The following is a 25,660-nucleotide window of genomic DNA, read 5'->3' on the forward strand; positions in this document are numbered from 1 at the left end:
TTCAGCCTATTTTTATTCTCCACATCACTCGTAACGAGGACCTATGGTTTTGAAAGCTAACGACAATCGTAAGTGAGTAAATTTTCTTTTCCTTCGGCCTGTGTGTACGTTTCTTTCATTTTTATTATCTAAACATCTCGCGCCCTGATGGTCGAATACGCGCGTCTTCGGCAACGACTTACTCGATGGCATGTCAGGAAGAAAATGGGGAACGAGGCAGGGGTAGGAGAAGTTCTAAAAGAAAGTGCACGTGAAAGTCACGCGAGCTTAGATCAATATTGGTGTCGTTATCCTTGGGGGCGAAGCTGGAGCGGATAAAAAATAAAAGAGAGAAAAACAGAGAGAGAGAGTGAGAGAGAGAAAGATTCGTTGGCAGAAGCATCATAAAGTATATACGTGTGGTAACGCCGCTTGTTATCTTAGGGAGTATGGCGAGAGGGGGTTCTCGCTACTTTCACCCCCTTCCTTCTTTTTTTTTTCTCAATTTTTTTTTTCTCCTCTTTCTTGTTCATCTTTCTTCCCTTCTTTTCCCTTCTTTTCCCGCGGATCCCCCATCAAGAAGCCCTCTACAAAGTGGCGCTCTGGATATTTCTTCGATTGGGTTCCAGTTTCAGCTTCTCGTTTGTGATTGTAAGTTATGTATAGACGTATACCTATACATACACGTCTATCTGTATCTCGCAACCGATCGTGCCATATACATGTACGTATACCTCGACGAGCCAACTCATAATAATCACTTCTTTTCGAGGGGATGAGGTCGATAGGCTGTCCCTTAGATTCGTTGAAGAATAAGCGCACTGGACGAAATGTTTCTACTGACGGTACACCGAAAATCCACGTTTTATCCCGGATCGGCGGCATATACTCCACGTCTACGTACAGGGTGTCCGATTTGTCGAGGAAAAACGCGCCGATCGTTTATGTCGTATGACTAACGAGACGTTAGAAAATGTAGAACAGTATGCGGGAAACATTAAGTTTTTACAACGGAGTTTTGCGCACCTTATCCTTTTTTTGATCTCACCCCGTGATCGGTTTTTCGATTTTTCCTGCAAACGAGAGTCTTCGATTTCGCACGAAAACGGCTCACCCTGTACACGGCATCGGGCGAACAGAGATTTGGGTAGATATTCTCAATCAGATTCGTTGGCCGATCCATCGAAAATTTGGGGAGATCGAGTAATCCTCAAACCCGATCAACCAATGGCGTCTAATGACCCTCACCCAAGGGCGAATAGGAGATATCTAGGTATCCTGGATGGCAGGATAGATCGCCGTTCGTTTCACCGTAACACACCCTTCCGAGATTGATTCACCGCCGAACTAAATACATACCCCGCTCGTCGTAACCGATCAATATTCTCAATTACAGTTGGAAAAAGTGAAGACTTTATTTCTGCAACTGCAAAATATGAATTATACGAATATTTTTTATCGCAACTAGAAATAATCGAGTAAGGGGGTCAAGCAAATTCATCTTTAGTTTTGTCGAAGATGATATAGCGTGGATTCGGTAGTTCTATTGATTTTTTCGCTTCCCATTTGTCGAGTGACAATGGACGATTATCGACGAAAGATAACATTCTATCGGTACGCAATTCTCGCTTTCATTTCCATTGATTCGATACGAAAAAATTACAAAAATTCACATGTATTTATTCAAACCTCGATTCGATTCGGGTGAAATCCCGACTACTTCATTAAAAAAAAAAAAAGCCCCAACTGTAAGGGAGGTGCAGTCATGATAGAAAATATCAAAGTACGGAAAGAAAGAAAATAGACGAAATAGAAATGGTTATATCTACTCAAAATAAACCAAAACGAGTGGAAAATGGGAAGCGCTTTTTCAGCCGAGAAGATTTGAAACGGGGCCATGGTTGTTAATTAAAGTAAGTAACGTCGTGAAATGAGGGTGAAAGCCTAAGCGCCCCGCGTCTATATAGCTATGTACGTGGATATTATATACTCCAGTACCTATACCTGTGTTACCTGAAACGGGATAAAATAAAAAAACATGCACGGGAAACCAAATTACATGAAACATTGAAAAAAAACTGATGAAAAAACTTGCAATTAATAAAATAGCGGATGGTTAAAAAACAAATTGAGGAGGATGTCGATGACCTCAGTTTTACCCTCTCTTATTTCATTCTGATTTCCTGAATTACGTTTTATTTCATTACACGTGTACACGATACCTGTATTTACAGCGTGAAAATAACTGTTTCGTCTGACATATCGCAAGTCGATTTTTCATACGTTGACAAAAAAAAAAGAGAGCAAAAAAAAATCGGAATACTAGAGTAAAACGTAGGGCGGCATGAATTTTACTTTCTACCCTGCACACCCCTCTTTTTTACGCACGTGCAAATAGTTCATCGATTACTGTTCACGCGATAATCTCGGTGAATAAGTGCTGAGAAATTTATTCAAATATATAACGATTCAGACGAAAGTTACACGCAGTATGATATAATGTAGATGTGCCAAAGCTTTCTGTACATACATATGTTCCTGTATAATATTTCTACGCTACTTACATTCGTCGATATATCATTGGGTATTCATTGAATGTAACGAGGAAATAATTTTCACCGACTCTTTCGGTAAATAGACGTATAGGCTGATGGCGGATAATAGCTGTTGACTGCGGTTTTTTTTTTCTGTTCTACTTTTTTCTGTTTTTTAATCACTTAGCTTTGTCAAAATCTAAAAAATTCCAAATCTCTTCTACGACACTTATCACATTATATCCTAAGCCGGTGAAGGGGCTGCATTTTGCTCTGTGCAATTTATTTGAAAATGTAACGAGAAACGAAAAGTTTTCAAATAACTATTTCGTCTGCGCGCTGATATTTTCATATCATATGTTTATATAATATAATATTTTTTCTTCTTTGTCGGTTTACAGTGCACGGGCTTTCCATGTGCAGAGAATATCAACAAGAGAAAAGCACCGAGGGTAAGTTTTCCTATTTAAAATTTCATTGTTTCCGACATAGATGTTTGAAACAATGAATTCATTTAGTTGAAAGCTGTAATACATTGAATATTTGAAAAAAAGATCTTAATACGATAAATTCATAGCACTAAATAGGTATTGTGGTTATATATTGACGTGTATTCCGAAGCAGCTTCTTCTCTAATTGGATAAATTGAATCCAATTAATCGATTAATTCAAGAGGTGGTATCGCAAGAAACTCTCTTTGGCTTCTCGCGGAGAAGTCAACGAGCATTACATTTACAAAAAAAGACGAAAAACAAAAAAAAAAAAAAGAATAGTAATTCAATAGGTCCCTTCGGTGCAAACGAAAACTATGAAAAGTTTCATATTTTTCACGGAGCTGGACTAGTTTATCGCTGCAGTTAATTGTAATTCGCAAATAATAAGTCGCTATGAAAATTTGCATTCTTCATGGCGTACGTCATCTGCAGCTGCTGTCCAAGATTACGACCGAACAGAACGTGGGAAAAAATACGGCCGACAGACGAAATGCAAACTGATATCATCGATTTTTCATCGAATTCATATTTGTTCACGAGACATTTTGAGTTTTTCGAAAAATTCGAGTAACTATGGCGTCTCCTCGTTCGAAAGTCCGTCGTCGTCAACGTCGGAATTTCTATAATTCACACCGATATGCAACTGTGAAACATTGAGTGCTACATGTATAACGTAATTGTGTTGAATAATAAATTTTCCATTCAAAATTGAGGCGGCATTTTCGAATTTCGGCACGATGCGGTGGTTTAAATAATATAATTTAATCGTTTCACACCCCGTTTCGACGGATATCTATGTACCTGCCGACGATCAATTCAATCAACCCGGGAGAAATCCTCTAGACAATACCTGTAATATATCCTGTATAGTTGCTAAAACTTCCGGCAAGTTTATATTTCCCTCCGTTAAACGCCAATATTTTATCTACTTCACTTTGATCACAGCATGGGGGGTTCATATTGTCCGCTTACACCGTTAGATCATTCGCTTTTTTTGCTTTCTTTTTTTTTTCTCTATTTTTTGCTTTGAACCTTTTCCCTCCCTTTCGCTTTTCGTTATCCTTCTCTTTGATTTTCTTTCACTTTTATTTTTTATTCTATCTTCTTTTTTTATTCCTTTCGATATTGCACTATATGGCATGCCTTATTTTGACTCCTTGTTTAACGTTTTTCTTTTCATGTGGCGTTGAATTTTTCATTTTTCCACTTTTTTTCCAATGTTTTTTCTCGGTCTGTTCTATCGGACGGCTTCCTCTTGTCCTTTGCGAAACCCGTCGCGTCGACGAAGCGTATCAGGGTCATTTTTTGTCGTATTTATTTCGATATCTTTTTTGTTCATGTGTTGACTGGCTCCTTTTAAAAAATTCATGCCGGTACCATTGCATGCTTGGCTCAATGGTTACCGACGCTGTTTTCTTTTTTTTTTTTATCTCTTCGACGTTAATATTCATTCTTATTCAGGTATGCACTTTTTTGGTTGTGTGATTATAACTTTGAATTTATGTAATCTAACAAAGTTATGCAGAGTATTCATGAAATTATTGAAAAAAAAAAGAGTGTCAAGATTCCAATGAGTTTTGGTTACGCAGGGATTTCGAGAGCCCCGGGGTTCAAAGGGTTTCGGGAGATTTGCGAAAATTTTCATAGAAATTCAACACTAGATTTGAAGGATGCAAAGTGACCCTTTGCGGTTGATAATTTTTGCTCTATACATGAGGCTGTTTCCTAATTTTTTGAAAAAAGTGATCAAATCAAAACGAAGTATACGTACATAAAAAATTGGCGACTAAGCTACAGCATCGCTGCAGTAAAATTTCATAGTTCCTAAGAGACAATGTAGCGTGGAGTGAAAGAGCAAAGGTAAACATGTTTTGACGTACTCGGAAGTGAAGTGCATGCGGGGCGAACGTCGATGAAAGAAGTGGAGGAATTTGCGAGCGACTTCCGAGCGCTAGGGCGACGCTGGGCGTCGCGATATCGGGCGTTAGCGTCGGTGTCGACGAAGCTCGACAAATTGTTCTCCGGGCGAACGGGTGAATCGACGCATTTATATATCATGGGACATTTCATGATTTCAATGGTGCGAATTCTCATTTAGTAACGGCATGTCGGAAGATCAAAGCTCCCTAGAACAGAGAAAAGCACACTCTGTTGTCCCCCCTATATGATTATTGTGTGACAAAAAATTAGTTTGTTTTCAGTATGAAAGAATCGAGTGAAGGACGGTAAACTTGCGTGACTGAAGTCTAGGAACAGAATAAACAATAAACGACCGAAAGCTCCTTGGAATTTCACTAGTCAGACAATGATGTGTATGTATGTACAAGTGGAAAAACAAAAAGTGTTTGAGTCGCATAACCGGCTCTGAAATTCCGAGTAATCGAAGTGGGGCGCATATAATTTAGTTCGAAAGCTATTCCACCTAATCTTAATTAAGCTTGTCAGGTGAATATAGATGGTATACGTGTATTTAGTAGAGATTTTGGTTGTGTCAAATAGCTACCCCATTATGATACACATAACATTACCACAAATTCGAACAAAACATCGAACACCTGCAGACTCACACTATGGAATACAATATGGAAGCTATATTATCATATCGACGGTATAATTACTCGCTTCTTGCTACCGGAAATGGTCTGTACGCCATCTCAACGACTGTTTGGTTTTTGCCTGTGTGTATCGCATTTTTTTATTTTGCCTCATAGATTCAGGAAAATCTCGGAAAAATATTTACAAGTTGAGCATATAATTTGTAAAATGTTTTTTTCCGTTATGTTTGACGATGATATACACGTGTTCATAATGTTTGCCCCAAGTCATGTTAATGACAGGAGAATAAGTAACCAGCGAGTAAATGAATTCCGCGGATATCAGTTTTTCTCTTCTAACATTCTTCCGTTGTGTTCTTTTATTTTTCTCTCCAACGATTTCAAGCTCTAATTTGAGGTAGATACATGTAGGTACATATGGGTCAAAGGAGAGGGAGGGTAAGGGTTATTCCGGGATGATGAGGAAAGGGATGAATATTCACGGAATTCATAAAGTTCACTCTATAACGGGTCAACGAATCATATCAAGTCTTGCTCTGTTGGAACGGAGAAATTGAGCTTTTTGCGGCTGCGCAAAGATAGAAGTCTGAACCTATTTTCATCTTGGAATAGGAGAGGATTATGGGTAAGAAACTATGTTTGCGAAGTTTCCTCCCTCTCTTTGTCTCTCTCACTCCATCGCTCATTTCTTTTATGCTCCCCTCCTTCTCCTCCTTCCTACCCCCTCTCAGCGCCTCTTCGTCTCTTTTCCGGTTCTCTGGTCTTACCCAAAAACAATAGAACATCGCCCAAAAGGTCTGCTGAGAGAGCTGCTGCAGGGTTCAGTTAACATCCCCGTCTTTATCGCATTCTCCCTCTCTCAATCTCAATCTCTCTCTCTCTCTCTCTCTCTCTCTCTCTCTCTCTCTCTCTCTCTCTCTCTCTCTCTCTCTCTCTCTCTCTCTCTCTCTAGTTTTCCTTCTCGTTCACTCCACGGAATGGTGACTTCCATTTCTATCTCACGTTAGCTGCTGCAGAGATTTCCAAACCTTTAGATCTAACAACCGTTTTATGACATTTTCCCGGAGCTTTTTTTGCCAACGAACAGCTTTGAAGGGTGAATGTATTCGATAGGTATGTGTAAGTCATGCAGATGATGATTTCAAAGTAAATTCCCGATTGCCCGGCAAAAATTCGTAGTTCAATAAAATTTCAGTTCACATTTTTCTGGCATGAAAATTTTCAAGAAATAGAAAATTCTTTTCATCCGCAGAATGCATCCACATGCAATGAAAATTCAAACTGTAGGCCACATACCGAACTTTATGTTGCGTCACCGAGGAAGCCATGCACTGACAAGGGTAATTTTATTGCCTTCCCCGCATTCATAACCGCGAATATTTTATTTGTGTGAAATTTCGTATCAATTTCAAATTAGAATTTTTCCCGCTCAACTGGAAATGTATCGATGAGGTTGACGGAGACGCTTTCATCTTCAAGAGGGGTCCGAATACCCTCTGTTTTGCCTCGGCTCCAACCTCATTTTTTCTAATTTTCCATCGACTCCCTTGATCCCCCTCTTCAGATGCCGTTTACCCGAAACTCTCCTAAGATCCGGCAGCTATTCCCCCTGGATGAACTCCATCTGATTACCGGTAATGGCGTTGTGTTTTAAACGCGACTCGCTTCTTCTTTCCAACAGTATCAGATACTCCTCTTTCTCCTCCTTCTCGTCTCCCAAAAGAGATTACCGACTTACCTACCTACCTACCTACCTACCTACCTACCTACCTACCTACCTACCTACCTACCTACCCGTATATCTCGTTCCTAAAGATCCGATTTTTGAATAAAAACCGGAGTTTTATCACCTGTACCGGGTGGATACGGAATAAGGAGAAATTATCATCCGAACAAGACGACAATGTATAAACGAGGTCAACGTCATAATTTTTACCCAACATCAACAATTCGGAATGAGCATATAGGTATTTGGATTTTCGTGAGGAGATTCGATTGTTCGATTCATGATTACTTTTTTCTTACGTATTTTCTGCAAATCTGAGCGTACCATCTGGCCTAGAAGTTTCACGTCCTTCTCACAATCAATTAAAATCGCTTCCTTGATTCAATTTTGTAACGGAGACCTTTCGATCGACTGGCTACTCGAGCTTTTATTCAATTAATTAATTACGTCACCCGGACGCCGAAAATTCCCCGGAAACGAGAGAACGGGGTGATTGGGTCACAGAGAAACCTTCTAAGCCGTGAACCAAATTGATTAGATTCTAAATCGCGGTCAAGAGGGTTCTCTCGAAAGTCATACGCTGGGCATTGTTTATACAACTTTACTTTACACTTCTCGGATTACCAAATCATTCAGGAACTGAAATCCGTGCTAAACTACCCCCAGGGACTCGATGCGGAGAACAATGTAAGTGAAGTTCAGAAGAGTAAAGTTTAACTTACATCGAAGACACCGGGAGGTTTCTTTAACCAGAACGTGACCAACTAACTAACTAAGTTTTGACGAAACTGGACGTACGGCTAAGTTACCAACGGTCACCTTATTCCAACTTTTCTGAAAGAATAGACACGGTCACTATAGAAAATAGATAAAAATTTGACCCGCCGATCTTTCACCTCAAATTTCCAGCGCGTGGATAACCAAAATGGTCGATCACCTTCGACATCGCGAAGTGCTAATTTTGCACGAAGATAAGATCAAGTACTTCTCGATTGGCCTTGGCCTGCGAAAATTCTGGAAGAGAATAACGGAAGGGATTCGTTCCGATGTCCTTCGAAGGTTGAAAAGGGGCGAAGCAACTATGAGGGTTACGGAAAATACGTCCTCCCGTTAATCTCGAATTTTACGTTTCACGAAAATGCCTACGCCTTCAAAAGTGCCCCTCGGATTTGTGCGAAAACGTGAATGTTACGCGAAATCGCTCCACCAGCGCCTTCTTTCAATGTCTAACCGTCTATCTTCCGTTCACTTCGACCGCTATCTACGAGCCAGAGCCATTCCGCATTCTTGAAAAGTCTTCTTTATCTTCGCGAGCGAACGTGCGCATTATCATAGAAATGTTGTAGATGCCGTAGTTTCGTTCGAAGTGTAGTGGTCAAAAATGAAGAAAAAAAAAAAAAAAAAAACAAAAAGAAGCGCTTGTCTAATAATCTAGCCAACAACAAAGGGACGCGTTCGCCCTCGTAACTACAAGTAAAGGCATTTCACGGTAATTCCATCACGAGTTCGTAATTGAAGTGCAAAATTCTCATGGCCTCAACTATAAATCAATTTACAAACTATCGATCACAGATCTATTGCAATGCAGGTAGAGGAGGCGAAAAAAAGAATCAACTTTACCGCTACCACAGAAGAATAACGGACAATGTCTTCGCTATTCTTTTTATAATTACGCCGTATTTCCACCAACAATAAGTCCATTGAAATTGTTTCTCCGCTTGTGATCAATATCTGTTCCGATGAAACTACAAAGTGAAGTTGCAGTGGAACTATCTTTCTAACAAACTACAGCAGGATCTCTTGACTTTTGTTGGATTTTTTTTTTTTTTTTTTTTTGTTCCAAGAAACCAGATGTTAACAAAATATAGTCGCTTCAGGAATTCGTACAAAGGAACGAAGTAGAAAGAACGGGGAGAAATCTAATATTGACCAACAATCATTTCCATATATTTCCATAACTACACCATCGTAAGATCCGATCGAACCTGACAAACGGCCATGAGATCAGCTTCGTTCCGATAATCCAATGACGGTGGATCCGTTCTGTTTTGTTCGGAAAACAGAGATAACATCATTATTCAGCCGTCGCTGTACACCGACGCGGATTCGATGATCTGAAGCTTTCATTTCGCGGAATTGAAATTTTGTCGCGAGTAGATATTGTTATAACGCGGAGCACGGTGGCTGCGAGAGGACCTCTGCGAACAATTGATACGGTTCGGTATGCCGGTCATCACCACTTCCGTTGCCGGTGTAAACGAGCGGTCCACTTCCTGGATGGTGGTTTGACAGAACACTGGAATGGAACACACCGACAAAATCAATGCAGACGTCCCGAAGCTTTTCCGTGTGATGTATTGATCCCCTGAGAATTGTTTATTGTCATTGATACCAATATTTTCGTTTCAAATTTTCCAATTCTCGGGCAACCCCCCATTCCGTATCGCTGATTATCATCGGGTCGTTTTTTTTTTTCGATCCAGAAGAATATTCTCGACTCATCCAATCCGGGGGGCGGATCGATACTATCTACGGAAACTTGAATCTCTGGTGTAAAGAATTTGGAAGAGGATCGCTGGCGGCGGACTCGAGTCAAACTAGGCGTGAAACGTACTCGGATGCAGAGTGGAGGGATTTTGTGGTCAAGGTGGATCGAGCGTGGATAATGGGGATTCCGTTCGCCGGGAGAAGCACCGTGTTCCATAGAATATCAGCAGTCCAGAAATCGACCCGTCGACGTTGCACCGCGCGAAGACTGAGAATTATTTTTTTTTTTTTCCCCCCGCTATTCTTCTCTAGCCCCGTCCACCGAATGGTTTATGAATGAATTTTTGCACGGTACGTTGAAACTTTCAAATAATGTGACCTCTGGAGTCGAATGACGGGTGGTTTCGTATCGAGCTTTTCTCGAACTCGATCTCTGATCTCTTCGACTGCCGTCGATGGAAGATTGATCGTCACCGTTGCAACGCCGCGTGAATCGCATCGATCGCGAAAAAGTAACGCTTGATCGCACGATCTTGGTCCGGTCGTATACCGTACGTAATTCACATTCCCGTTCACCCTTATTCAGTTCAATATTTTTGGCAGCTAAATGCACAACACGGAAGACGGAATGAAAAGTATCTGGAACCATGCCAGAATACCAAGTTTCGACGCTCCACCTGTTACCGTGATATAGATAATTAATATGGCCATATGTATAAGGATAATGAACCGTACACTTTTATCGGCGAAACGAGCTGCCGCTCCGTCCGCGTCCCACCGGTGGGAACAAAATGAGAAAAATTATATTCGAAATATATGACCGAGAGATTTGCGCTGCTCAGAATCCATTGAATTCTATATCATCCGATAGTACGATCGGACTGCATCACTTCTGCGAGACGACTTTCCATCGTTACGCGTGAGAAACTGCATAAAAATAATTACAAGCTGCTAAAATGATAGCGTAGAAAGAAGAGCGAGGGAATAAAGGTGCTTTCGCCCGTCGTGCTTTCTGACGGACGTTTAGACAGGAGTTGAACGGAGCGTTCGGTGATACGGGAGTGATATGGGGTTAATCGGTGCGTTCACACTCGCCGCTCACCAAAGCCCGTTCGCTCGTTGTACCGGGTAGCTATACACACACGTGCGACGCACACACGCGAAGTGTCTCTACACGCGCGACTATATCGGGTGGGGGTTTTCGGCACGAGGATGGGGAAGTTGGGATGATGTAACGTACGCCACTCTCGCCCAGTGATTGTCCAAGAAATTGGCGAAAATTAACGAAAAGACAAAAACACAATCGGTAATCGTCGATGGGTTACTTTTTCCATTGAAGATAGTCTTCGTATATCTGGCGAGCCGCAGGCCCTTTGCCATCAGATTTAGTATCTGGATGTACCGACGTAACGTTACGCGTGTAGTTTTTTTTTACTATTTTTCATCCAGGAAGATTTCGTAATCCCAAGAAGCCTGGGGATTTGCCGGGTGCACTTTTTCTTGGAGATTGTAGAGCCGGCTGCTCTGGGATATTTATTTCTTAAAACCTACTGGCGGTGAATTTTAGTTCAAGGTAGACGCTCCATGTGCTACTATGCCGAGGCTCAACTCTTTCGACTGTATACCGAGCCAACCGGGAGATAGGGGAGGCGAGACGTGCACGAAAGCACGTCGGATATGCGGAAGTTGAGAAACGAAAGGAGATTGAAGTCAAAGGCAAGAAGAGAGAAGAAGCGGGCGACGCGAGACGTGAAACTCTAAACGCGAAACGAGTGCCATTCGAGCCGCAGCGGTGGTACAGCTTATACCGGTGGCAAAAATCAATACACACCTGCTCTCTATCTGCTTAACCCTCCTTCGCCACTGTGGACTTCGCACCCGCTGCTTTCATTTGGAAAAAGTCATTTTTATATTTCGAATTGATCATCGCTCGGGCTCCGATTCTTCGAGGTCGTCGGAGAAACGTCGCGGCTGGTAGAACGAAAAATTGATGAAATTCATCGCGAGTTAGTCGAACGCGTATGGTGGAGGAATGCGCGATCCTTCGGGCTCTAGAAACCATCGCGCGAGTGCCTAGGTAACAACCGCACGGTAGAGATCAGAGGAAAGCTACGAGATGATCGGAGGAGAGTTTCAGCGGATGCGTCGGAGGCGTCTACGTCAACGCGAGATTAATCGGCATAATTTGAGTGCTTGTGGTTAGCCCCGGGAAATTGTATTGTCTTCGTTTCGTCGCGTCCCGTCCAACCGTGTTAACCGCGAAAACGTAGTAGGTCGAAGGGTCGTCGTTCGAGGCGAGGGAAATATTGACCACACGTGGAAAAAAGAGTTGTGGAATTTCCAATTGATCGGTAAAATCATCGAAACGTCAAATGTCCGAACGACCAAACGAAGGAGATTGAGGGGAAAATATGATGACGTTTTTGCAAAAGCGCTGGAATTTTGACAATAATTTGATTAAATTGTCGGTGAGAGGTCGCAGTGGAGACGTGCGTCGTTGGTTAATAACGTGCGATACCCTTATCTAACGGAGAGCCATCGGAAAACTAAATAACGCACAACTGCATAGTTCGAAGGTTGATTAGAATTCAGGTCGATCTTAAGGTCAGCGCAACCTACATCTACGTCACACACCTAGACTCGCTTTGCGCGGTACACGCGCATGACGAGCGAAGTGGAAACCTCGACCATGAAAGGCAGCAGCAGAGTCACCGTGCATGCGAAGGTTCAAAAATAAACGTAAAAAACAAACACGGTATCTCGAAGACGGAAAAAAACCGGACGAAGGTCCCAATCGAAAGGGCTTACGCGATATCCCACCGATGCGAACGATGAAATAGTTCGCGTTTGTGGGAGTATGAAAAGAAATCATAACTGGAAATTGTTTGACGTTCGATATAACTCGAAGGGCTTTTAAAATGAAGAAGGTAAATCTTGGCATGAATGTTCATTGAAATCTATTCAATTTTCCTGCGAAGTTTACCCCTTACTCATGCAGCAGACAAGTGGCCTGCTACTGCGAAAGTCCTCGAGACTAGGTAGGGGCTTATTGACGTATATTACACCTACAACTTTGCAATTATGCAAGCTCGGCTCCTCCGCCTTCTAGTTTACGATCAATAATTCAATTCGTTAGGGACTCCAGAAGGCGAATATCGTGTGATAATCGGGAAAAAAACGGGCAAGGAACACAGAAAACGGGGCCAGTTTTCCTCTCAGATTTTCAAACGGACAGTTTCGATGTATGCTTTCGAATACTGTCAAATGACTGTAGAATTTAAGATTCAAGAACTGAATAAGATATATCCCACCCACGTCAGAAACCCTTCGATTTTCGCATGAATACGAAAGAGAAGCGAAGAATGAGGGAGATGAATTATATTTCCAAGCCTTTTTCACCACTGTTTCAGGTACGGTACTTATTACCATAGAATCTGGATAAAATAGATGGAGAGATAGTAGAGAGTTTAGGCCAAAGGCAAACGGGTTCTAGTGTTGAAAGGATCGAACAATCTAGTCTCCCAACAACGCGGGATCTGTGTCGGTTCAATTATCCCTTGAAATCTGCATTCATTAACCGCCTTTTTGTCTTCGAGAGATTAACAATTAATTATCGGCATCCGTTCCACGTGCAATGCGTCGGTTATTTCTCCCTGCTCAATTTACGTCTTCTACCGAACCACATCTCGAAGTTGATCCAATCACGAGGGCGTAGTGAGGACGTGGCGTTTTGCAATTTTCTGGGGTGTCCAAAAGAGCTTGAGTGCTTCGATGACACGCGTAAACCTTATATATGAGAAAAGATTGCGCACAAAATAGAAGAGGGAAAAAAAAATGAAAATGAAAATGAAAAAGGAGAACCGACGGACAGGTTGACAGCTTGGAAATTTAGAGGACGGAGTTGCCAGAAGGGAATAAGCCGCATTGACGGTATATGTATACCGTGGTATATTCCCTTAAAAAAAAAAAAAAATGAAGAATTTTCACCGTAATTCCGTTTTGCAGATAACTTAAAAATAACCTTGGCCTGTCACAGAGGCACGGATAGATCGCTACGCCTGTTTTTTTTTTCTATTTTTCTTACCTTTTTTCTTTTTTCCCCCTCTTTTCTGTTCAACTGAAAATTTTCTTCGCCTTTCAAAGGAGCGAGATATATGGAGATCAATTCAGGCGCAATGATGCCACTTTGCATTACATTTCGCATTTGAATTCCTCATCATACTACCTTTCCGTGTGATGCACATGGAAATTGCGGTGCCGGGCTTCCTTCTTCCTTCGACTCGCAACTTTCGATCGAACTTGAAACTTCAACAGTTCCGAACCTGTAACCTTACCGATACTTCAATCGTATGCAAATCGATCGAGATCACTGCGAGAAAATTTTGAAACAAATAATAGTGACGTGCGATAGAAAAGATATACGATTCCGTTACATCGGGTGAAAGCATCTATTGCAGTTTGGTTTTCAAAATCTCGGATTCAGATTGGGTTACAATTTTTTTCTCATTGAATCGATCCGAACAAATCGCTGTCGAATTTCTTCAACTGTTCTACCTATAGTCGATCGTTTTACATTCGTCAAATATCAGATTTGGTCTGGCTTTTCGTTCAGAGTTCGAATCCAACGATCCATCGGCCAACTATACTTGCTACTTGTGAATGATCCAATCGATATATACCGAGCCGTAATTTATGTTAAACTTTCGCCATTTTTTGCTGAAATATTTCAACGCTGTCTGAGAATAAGACGGATCATTATCGTTCTGAACTCCGATGATAAAGAGGAGGGAAAAAAGTTGAAAGGTGTACTCAACGATAATCCACCTACTGTATTCGTCACTCCGGTGAATATGACGTTTTCCAATGTCAACGAATGGAAGGGGAACGATGGAATTACGTCAATTTCAGCTAATGGCCCATAAGAAGGGCTTGTCGTATACACTTTCTTCTTTTGTCTTTCATCCTTTTCTCAGAGAGCTAATGGAACACGTCGTTAAGTACACTATACGTGTTCGAAGCCTTCGATAATGCAAGTGCGGAGTAATATCGGGATAACGTGGGGTAAACGAGACTTATGCCTTAGCAAAATAGTGAAATCGGTCAATCGCCGACGGAGCGACCGACATCGTCGGAATTAATCTCCCCAGTGAGAAAATAAACCGGTTCGGTGGCCAGAGCGATTCGGTAAGTGTTGAAAAGCAAAAAGCAAAAAGTAAAAAAAAAACATAAAAGACCCGAGTGAAAAAACCAACGAAACCACCCATGGCAAAGTCCGTGCTTGTGTAAACAATTTAATCAGACAAGCCAATCGTTGAATTTAAAGTGACTCGAAGTACAAAGGCGTTAAGCTTTCAACAAACGAAGAAATGAATAAACGAACGAGAGAAAAGGATACCTTCATTATAACAGGTGTAGGTATACGTATAGATGAATAGGTTGGAGCCTGCACTTCAAAGTTGCCCACGCGCGTGCTTTTACACGGAGGGGTTGAGAAACAAAAGACTGATTGCCGTGAGCGCATCGTCTACACCGTGCCTGCCACCGACCCTTGGAGAGAGAATTATCGTTTTCTCGATTACATCATAGTCAACCAGTTATTAGAGGCCACCGAAAAGTTGAAAGAAGCATAAGCGAAAAGAATGAAAAAAAAAAAAAAAACCGCCAAGCTTCACAATTTTGATTCTGAGTATTATACTATATAATTCTTGAAGGACTTGGAGTGGATAAATTTTCTACCATTTCGTTGGACAAATCGGGAACTAATCGAACTACCTTGAGGTAATGATCGTCGATTTGTACCAGCGTCCTTATATTCCGCGGACCGTTTCAAGACGAAATCAAAGGACCTTCGGAATCGTAATCACTTCTATAAGGACGACGTCGATCAACTCCTCATCTCCGCGTAGGCATAATAGCTGATCCTTAAGAGTGTAAGGGAAAAAACCAATCAGCGTCCTCCTTGGAACACGAAAAGAAGATATCGGAATACTTAGGGTCGGAATAATCCGCGTGATGACTTTCACGATAATCGGAGAACATCCATTCTCTGCTAAATCCCTGCGACTTGAAAATTATATCAAAACGCAAAACAAATACTCTGACAGGATTTTGCTTTCGTCCTTCCCATGGAGGGTTCTCGTTATTCAATGCAATGGAGTGAACCCGACGCCATTTCAACGGTGCAGGAAGTTTTCGAAGACGGTACCCACCCATCAGGTATGGGACAAATTAGATAGGGTGACGAATGCGAAGACGATACGCCATTGCCGAGGCCAAATCGTGTGAAAATGCATGCGGATGTAGTAAAGTAAAGTACATTTTTCTTTTTTTGCGAAAAGGGAATTCGGAGTAACCAGATTGATTTTGAAGCGGAACGCAATTGGGAAAGCGAAGATCGCAAAAGGTAACGAAATCTTGGGGGTTGTTGGCACCCCTCCCACCCAATGGTTGTAGGGAGTGTGCGGCAGAGGCGGAGGTGCTGCGGAAAGTATAAGAAAAGAGGGGAAAGGATCTGGCGATGGTCGTCGTCGTCGTTCGTATCGCCGGGGGTATACGCATACCTATACGAGTATTTATATATATACACACACAAAGTAGCACTTTCAGAGAGACACGGCAACGTCGAATTCGAGCGGAGACGTCGTAGGACCAGGGCGGGAATTTCAAACGGTGATATTCACCTACTTCAGGGAAGGGAACGATTCGAGGGGGCGATGTTGCCGAATCAAGTATCTTCGAAATAAAAACGCCCGGGGTATTTAAATTGGAAGGGTATCGATGAAGTGCGACCGGAAACGTCACGGTTATATAAAAGTACGATTTTTTAAATAAATTCAAAGGGAAAAATTCCACTGAACAAACATCCGTTGGCCTTGCACCTCTTGCTCAACTGTCCGGGACACCAAAATTTTTTCATCGTGAAAAGTACATTACTTACTACCGCATGTCTTACAAAAAGTTTCACATGTGAGTGCACTAAAAAAACGAAGAGTAGACGACTGCACACCGAAAAACGTGGCAACGTTGCGAAGAGGCAGCCGCAGGGAGGAGGTTGACGTAGAGGGAGTAGGGAGGGAGACTCGATCAATATGGCCGCCGGAGGATGCTAGAGGGGAAATAGGGGAGGTGGAGAACTATAGGGAAGAAGTAGCGGGGGTGGTTTTAACTCAGGATGGTACAGTCGCGGCTGATATCGTAACACCTGCACGATACGATAGTATGCCATCCCTCCAGCATGACCTTGAAACAAACAAACCCGGGGGCGGTGTTCCGTTTTGTTTTTTCTCTTTGTTTTTTTTTATAAAATCAGAAGTTTGGTCTATTATTCGATCTTTTATCGTCTGACCTCGACGAATCTTCCAATCATCGAAGAGTTCTGGAATGCCTAGTCATTTTTTTTTCCCCAAGTCAAAATCACCGGCTCACGATATTCAGAGGATATCACACCGTCGCCGGTCTTACTTAGGAAGAAAATTAAACGGGGAGGTATAGATCGTACAACATGTAATACAAGAAGTCACCGAGGTGCCGTAGCCCACCATCAATTTCTTATCTCTATCGTTCTGCTTCGTCTCACGTCTGATTCTCGAATCAAAAGATTTTTAAGCAGGTCATCTTTCTTAGCTTATCAACAACCGCTTATCTACTGTACGCTTCGTGGGCTCACCTTAAACGAGCTTTTTTTTCTGGAGTTTTTTTTTTTTTATCCTACAAATTTCTTGGCTGTCAGTAACTTTCTCATACTGCAGCCGGTAAACTCTAACAATCGAGATTTAGTGCTATCGTCAACATGAATTTCGGAACGAATAGTGTTTAAGATTTTCGTAGTTATTGAAATCCTCTTGTGAGATATGAACTCGTGATTAGATCCGTGAAAAAAAAAAAGAAGCAAAATCTAAAAGTTATTCCATCGAGATCGCGAATACGTATTGTTGGAATTTATCATTCAACTTTTGTTGATACATATTCATCGCGCAAATGGCGAGGCGTCATATCTGAATATTCGTATTAAACAACTTAAAAATCTTTGAAGGAAAACTCTTTAGAGGGTGGCTGTCGAGCAAGAATGCGGGGGGGTATGAAGCTGGGTTATTCATCTCCTTTGAAAATTGTTTCCTCTCACATCGTTTGACAAAAATTGATCCTGTGGCATAAAAGTTTTGTGGTATCGTGATCGTGTCTGAACCCTTAAGGGATGAAACAAAACTTTCACTAGAGAGATTACCGACAGGTTTAGGTAGTTCCACGTGGCGCCGTAAGATGGGATTAAAGTACGTGGACATGCTTTATTTATTTATCTATTTATTTAACGATGCACTGTAAAACGATGTCCAATGTGTAGCCAATGGAATAATAACGTTGTAACTAGCGATGACGGTGAAAATATGCAGAGCCCGCTAGTTCCGAAAGACGCCTTAAATGCCGTAGAAAATAGAAAACTTCCGAACCAACGAAGCGTCGAAGCAAAGAGCTTTGCTGATGTAGCCGGAAGTAAGCTATCGATGACGTATACAAAGATCGATGTGACTTCCGGCCATGTTACCCTCGGGGTATCCACCTATCGCACCCTCTGTCCGCCAGCTTTCTCATCATATAATCTTTTCCTTATCTCTTCTCCCTTAGCTTCGATAGAATTCTTCACGCTCACTTGTTTTTTTTATTTCTTTATAGCTCCGATACCCTTCTTAGCCATCGCGGTTTTGTAACCTGCTCATTTTTAAAATCCTCCGGCTTAGGTATCTCGAAAGCGCTGCAGTCGAAAGGGATCCAAAGGTCACATTAGTAATCCCGAATATTTTTTGACAATAGCAATTTATCAACAGATTTTACCGTTGCGCATGGGTTGAATCTGTTGAGAGATAAATTTTTTCTTGGCATTGAAGAAAGTTGCAGGGTAACCGTTGAATAAAGAATAAGGAGAGGGTATTTATCCGTCGGAAAAAGAAAGGAGACCGAAACCCCGAGCAATCATCGGTACCCCGGTGTTAAATGGACGGTAATCATTCGGGGAGCGCGACCCGCATAGGAATACCTCCTAGCCACCCTACTCTTTTTCTCCGGTTTCTCCTAGTAAAAGTAGAAGAAGGCCAGTCAGTCGGTTAGTCTGGATATATGAACAAATGTTTGGTAGTCCAGATCGACCCTGCTGACCAGGAGTACCGGCCGGACTGACAATAAGCGACCAATCAACCCGCTCGTGACTCCCAACCTTTATGATCAGTGATACCGGAGAACAATAACTATTGTACATATGAATAGAGCGCTGCAAGTTGAAAAAAAAAAAAATGAAAATAATCTGAAATAAAACGATGGCAATACGTGACATTGGCAAGACATGTGAAGATACTCCACATGGTGAGAACAAATTTTGGAAGGCTTCCCGATCGGTCTTTCTATTCGGTTCGGAGGTGCAGACGGGATTCCGTAGGAATCGTACGAGAGAGGTAGGTAGGTACTTCCAGGGGTTGACGACTAGTGACTCTTCACCTGATTCCAGTTTCCGACCACGGAAGGATAATTCCTCGACTTCCGCTCGTAGGTAGCGTCGGATTGACTGAACACGACGAACGGAGAGCTTGCAGCTTTTCGAAAGCAGAACAAACAGGAAGAAAGAAAAGTGTAGGATTAGGGATTCCAGGACCAATTTTCATCTCTTGTTTTTAACCTGGTACAAAATTCGAGCCTTTTTGGAAGCGAGTATACGAAAATGAATTAATGTGGCAGCGTTAGTCAGCTTGGTTTATGTAATCGTTCGTGTTTGAACAGTCGTTCAGTTTTGAACAATGGAACAAGGGAGTTGCGATGACGTTTGAAATGATTACCAACCCTTTCGTGAAAAGACAGAAAACAAAAGCAATCTTCTTTCTCATAGGACGGTCTTTCTCTCGGCTCCTCTTTACTCATCTCAAGTTGGGTAGGTACTACTAACTTCGCTAGAGTTTCACCGGGGAACAGTCTCTCTCTCGTTAAATCACGGAACACCCTTACGAAGTATGGAAATTATGAAACAAACGAGCAACCCGTTATCGCGAGTAATGCGGCGACACCCCAAACCCCCATTAACTAAACGTCTCATGACTCGGGCTTGGTAATTATTCATTAAGCCGTGTCCGAAATCTGAATCGACTGGTTACACGCTATCAAGAAAATCAGACGTTAACCAAAGTCGTTTGTTGTAAGCTGGCAACTTCATTGACTGATTAAAAATAGCGTGCAAAATTAAAGTGGCTGAAAATTCGAACAAAACGTCCGTTGCATTATACGATCTGTCATTATTTTGAACCCGATTAGCTTTTCCTTTTATTTCGAAGTTGAGTGCAGGAAAGGCGCGGACGGAACTGGAGCTTGGGGCTTGCGAGGTATAGGTATGTATACGAAACGGGTTCACTTTTAGCGGATCAAAGGAGGGAGGAAGAAAGAGAAAGAGAGGGGAAAACTTCCGAGATAGAAGTAATTTCCGGACTGAAGAAAATCAGTAGTCCCGTTGCGCAATAAAAACATAATCAGGAGGATAGCTACTCTAAGTTTTCTACTTTATAGAACAACGTCAGCTGGTTATCTAACCTACGAATCTCAGGTTAGAAGCAGCCAGCCCTCCTCAATCACGGAAACGTTAACTTCACTCCCCTCGTTTAGCCATTCAACAGTCCTGGCGGAAGGGCTCCAGCGATTTGGTTCCAGGATTTTTCGAGCGCTAAAAAAAAAGATTCGGTCGTCCATTGGTACCGATTTTGTGAAATTACGCTATTTCGACTCCCGTTTCCTTCCGGGTTCGTCACACGGTTCGGATTTAGTTTGAGCCGATCTCGATCCAACTTACAACCACATTGATGACCCAATCTAATGTAGTTGGGAATTATTTAGGCCATAATCCCGAATAAACAAGGTTATAAGATGACCGAGTTCGGACCTTACTTACAATTAGCTCTCGGAAGACTTATTCGGAGCCGACTTAGGCCAGAGTTATGGATTCTAATCCAAATTTCGCCAGAATATTCGCTTACAAACAAATTGACGTTTGCACCCAACTTGGTTTAAGACTTTTAAGGATACGTCCAACTTACAATGTTAAATTAAGATAAAATTAAGTTCAGTAATATCGATGCAAACTTCGATTTCATAAATTGCTTCACATATATCTTCATTCCCATTTCATTTCCAAGAGTTTCCTATTGTACTTGCATGGTTTGCCAAGTCTTTTGTCAGAGGAAAAGGAAAGGTAATGAAACTAGGGTATATCTGCTAACAAAGACGAATATCATCCAGCGGAGGAAATAAATTGACGTAACAAAAATTTTGTCTTCAGACTGCCGGGACGTTTATTAATATTATCTCAAGTTGTCGTAGTTCTTCCATGCGCTCAAGGCTCTCGAGTACGTATAAATTGAAGGACTTAACCGACGGTTAATTATCCTCTTCTCCTCAGAGTCAAATTTCCTTCGCATATTTTAAGCTTACGTCGCAGTCATTCGCAGTTCAGTTAAAATACCCACAGTTAACGCAACAAGAGTCGTTCCCTAGTTATGAAATTTCCTCCCATAACAGATAATAGAGGCTTATTCCGTACGGTAAAAGTTCCCTCCAAGTTATCATTACTCGAAAAAGTATACTTATATATATATATGCAACTATATATACTTCTGTATGGCGCATCAGCTAAGTTCTCGAGTTGTAAAATTGTTATTCATTTTGATAGTAATTTTCGCGAAAGGATACGGGAAATATTTCTGTCCAGCGATAAATTCAATAAATGTTCGGAAAGAAATTTCTATTTCTATTTCTAAAAATTTGAGTTATACTTGCAATTGAACGACTTCGTGATTTGGAAATTTTGTTTTTGACATCTTACGTTGAAAAAATAGCTCGAGTTTTCATAAAATTTTCAGACGAAAGAACGTATTTCAGGAGAAATTCAATCCATCGATATCCTTCTCGCTTGTTCATGCTACCCGCACGGTGATTTTTCGAAACCGTAAAGCCAATAACTTACCGGATGAAGTTAAAAGAGTTCGAAATTTCGAATTTCAACTTCAAAGTCGACGAGCCAAATCGTAAACATGTACCTGAAGCTTTCAGGACGCATTTGCCTTTTTTTTTTTTTTTTTTTTTGTCTAGTGCAATACGAGTGTCGCTTTGGTTCTTCAAAGTTTTAATCGAACTCACCTGTGACGCATTCGCGATGACGTACCGTACAACCAGCTTTGACGAACTTGAACTTTTGGAATCGGAGTCTTCTCTTTTTATTTCACCTTTCGAATACAGCGCTACTCGGGCACTGAAATTTTCTTGTCCGTAAGAATATTCACCTCCAACGTCTGGTGTCTAACGCAGCGGACGGACGTTCAATAGCGATATCATGCGATTATAATAATACATCACTCGAGAAACGTCAGTCGCGTGTGCATATTATAGTAAAATCGTGCGGTGCGAGAAATTTTCACCTGTCACAAACAGGGAAATCGTGCACGTGACTAACGTGACGTATATACCACCGTCGCCCCAAGCAGGAGATTTGCATCGCCGAGCTAATCGCGCTATGGTCCAGGGAAATCGGGTAGATGCGGACGCGCGTTGGCCTATCGGTTACGCGACGGGGCGAAAAAAAAACTGACCAAATAATATCGCAGGGCAGAAGGTACGGAAAAAGGGACGGAAGGAATCGACCCGCTACCGGTAAGGCGACGGCGTTTTACCGGTCGACTAACTTCGGAAACTCATGAAGTAGATATTGAAAACTCGTCCCCTTCGGACTGGTCTACCTATATGGAACTGTCAATGCCGCACTTGACCTATTGCACAAAGTGAGCTTAATTTTCGTCGATTTCGATGTTTTTCGTTTTCTTTTTTCCATAGATTCAAATGACATTTCCGTTAGGGAACCGAGTCCGCGTCGCTTTGTCGAATACACCAGTAGCTCGATACTTTTTGCTCGATCCATTCTTTTCCTCCGCATGGTTTTTTTCCCTTTATGTCGCGCAACCCCGCGGTGGACGGAAGGAATGATTGATAGACATTTTGACATTTGACGAAGATAAGCTGCTCCGAACCGACTCCTTTTTATGCTCTTCATGCTCGCCCATTCAACGACATCACTTCCCTACGGTTTTTAAAGCTCCTATCGCGCTCTCGAATGTTGGATGTAATTAACGTTGTATCCACGCGCGGTAAGAAAACCCCCACCGACGACCATCTAACGACAATTTTATTCCGTTCGTAGCTGCAAGAAAACGTTTGCCAATTTGTTTACCTTTTTCTCTCGTCCCTTCGTCGTGGAAAAGGGATCGCTCGAACTGAACGGGGAAAATGGCGGAGAATCGTGTCGTTGAATAAGCGGGCTCGTTATGAAACGTACCTTCAGGATTCGTTGATCCTAAAACGACTTCCGGTCGGGATCGCTGGAAATTTGTCTTTCTCGAGTGACGGTGTATGCGCCGAAGATCAGCCGGCGACGAGGGCGGGAGTAAATGACGAAAAGGGTGTCTGCAAAAAGAGGAGGTGAGATGGAAAGACCCTCGGACGGGAATGAATGCGAGAATCATCGCTGGATAAAAGCTTTGTATTTGAGGACACAAAACAAAATAAATACCAGGCTATTGAACGACGGTGATGACGGTAGTCTTTAGCCCGCGAACACGAGGGTATAAAGCGGGGAGAAGAAAAAAAAAGTGTACCTATAACGGGGGAAAAAAAAGGGAAGGGTGACGAAGAGTCACTTTTGGCAATGTTTGATAAGCTAACGTACCTTACATCTCTAGTCGCGGCGTCTTTCAGACGCGCTTCAATGGAGTAGGTTGCGGAATTCGCGATAGCATTTTGTTTTCCATTGTATCGCATTCCCTCCCTACCCCAGTTCCACTCATCCCTCAGGACGGTGTATAATGTCGGTTTAATTTTAGCCACAACGCGCCGCTACTTTCGCCATTTTAGCCAGACACAAGTTACACACCGGTATACAACTACAAAGAATTTCTTTCATACAACAACGATCGTATAGTCGGCTACTCCTTCGCTGCATATTATATGTATATACGAAGAGATTGCCCATAAATCTGTGAGAAAAATGAGAAATACAACCTACAAAGACCGTTGCACGCTTTCATAATTCATTAAAATACGAGTCGCTACGGCAACACCGACGTCCCGACGCTGGGCACTCTTACGAGGGACGTCTTACAACTGGAAGGTGTCTAGTTACTCGTTAATCGCTTATTGCGCCACTTAAATGTGTCGTCGAAAAGCGCGAGGAGGTGTCGGAGACTCGTTTCACACCCCATATTTCTCTTTCCCCCGTAAGCTTTCCAGTATTAGTCGGGACAACGCGGTGCCGTGGATACCGAGAGAGAGAGAGAGAGAGTGAATTTTAGAAAGGTAGCGAGATAAAAGGGGAGATGCGATCCCAGTGGTTAGGGAAGATGCCTCGACAAGGGGCTTCTTCGTAGTCGTCGTCTGATTGCCACGAACTAAGCCGCGGACTATCAATCTCAAAGATCCTACTGATTGGCGAGTGGGGAGGGGAGGGGAGGGGAGGGGGAGGGAGCAAAATGCCGTGAGGAGGAGTAGGAAATTGTGAAAAGAGGTGCGGCGAGGAGTAGGTAGGTATACAGCGGAGCTCCTAACGTACTTGAGACTACCGTTAAAATTGGATGAGGGGGTTTCGTCAGCAAAGTTCTACAGGCTGAGGAGTTTCACCATCGTGCAGATTATGATGTATAATAGTGTATTTAAATTTTCCCCTACCGACGCGTGACTCCCACAATACGGTGGGCGGGTCACAAGGAGGGGCGGAAAATTGGTGAGGCGAACGATTTTCCTCCCTTGTTGTACCTCCGGGATGTTGCCGTGTCTGAATTTAGTTTCGTTTGATTTCCCGTGTTTCAATTTCTTATTCAGATTAAACGGAACAAAAAGGAGCTTTATGTTTTTGAGGTATCGACACATGTATGTGAAGTATGTACAATGTACAGATATCTTGAACTTTCGAATCTGTTCATCAATTCTTACGGTCGATTTGGACGTCGTACGAATATATTTTGTGGATTCGAAACGTTCCTCCTCGCATGTACTTGTGAACGCCATGCAATTATTTTGATCTCCGAGTCAATTAGTGCGTCTGGAACGGTTCTTATCCTTCGAGGTTTTTTTTTCTCGCCTGTAAACTGCTACCCCTTGATATACAGTACGGTTATTCCTTCACACGAGTTGTGCGAGGCGCCCAAATAATCATTATCGAATTTACCAAACACTATCCAGTCCGGTGGCAAAGCTCGGTGAAGTTGACAATACCATAAAATCTCATCGCAGAGTCCCGGTCACGTTATTACACGGTAATTCACAGCTCATGACTTCACGCGATAAATTTTCTCGCCGGTGTAAGCGAATTTACAATATTATGCAGCGATCGTCTCTTCCCTCGTCCTTACAATAATTCGAAGTGAAGTCGAGGGAAGATAGAGAGAGAGAGAGAGAGAGAGAGAGAGAGAGAGAGAGAGAGAGAGAGAGAGAGAGAGAGAGCGAAGTGATCCGATCCGTCGACAAGTTCGTGCAGCTGGGCAAAACTTAAGTCATTATGATTTAATATTCTGGTGCGTCTCTTTGGATTGTGTGCGGCGCTCGTACGAGTGAGTTACAGTGTATTCTATGAGAAAATCTATTACGCCGACGGAGAGAGAGACGTAATTTTTGAAAGAGCCATTACCGAGAGGTGAACAACAACTGCGTGCGGTTCAAAGTCAAATATCCGTTTTCTCTATAAATGCTGGAGAACTAGATGCTTCTTGTGTAATACATATACATGTTATGGAAGTTCCGTGTTTCGGAAACTAGTTGACTTCGCTGCACAATTATTATACGAGAGTTATGAAATCGGTTAAGTTCCCAGTCGTGACA

At 42.3% G+C, this 25,660-nt stretch overlaps 1 protein-coding gene across 10 annotated transcripts in view; it reads left to right on the forward strand.

Moving 5' to 3' along the window:
* The window catches only part of LOC105689490 (neurexin-3), a 147,679-nt gene that overhangs the window by 11,548 nt on the left and 110,471 nt on the right, over positions 1 to 25,660 (forward strand). For all 10 annotated transcript variants that reach the window (XM_048650205.1, XM_048650207.1, XM_048650209.1 and 7 more), the window contains exon 2: positions 2,915 to 2,965. In XM_048650205.1, the coding sequence (XP_048506162.1) occupies positions 2,915 to 2,965 (51 nt within the window). The remainder of the gene's footprint in view (positions 1 to 2,914; positions 2,966 to 25,660) is intronic.

This window comes from Athalia rosae, chromosome 2 (assembly GCF_917208135.1).
Source record: "Athalia rosae chromosome 2, iyAthRosa1.1, whole genome shotgun sequence".
In the NCBI taxonomy this organism is placed as follows: domain Eukaryota; kingdom Metazoa; phylum Arthropoda; class Insecta; order Hymenoptera; family Athaliidae; genus Athalia; species Athalia rosae.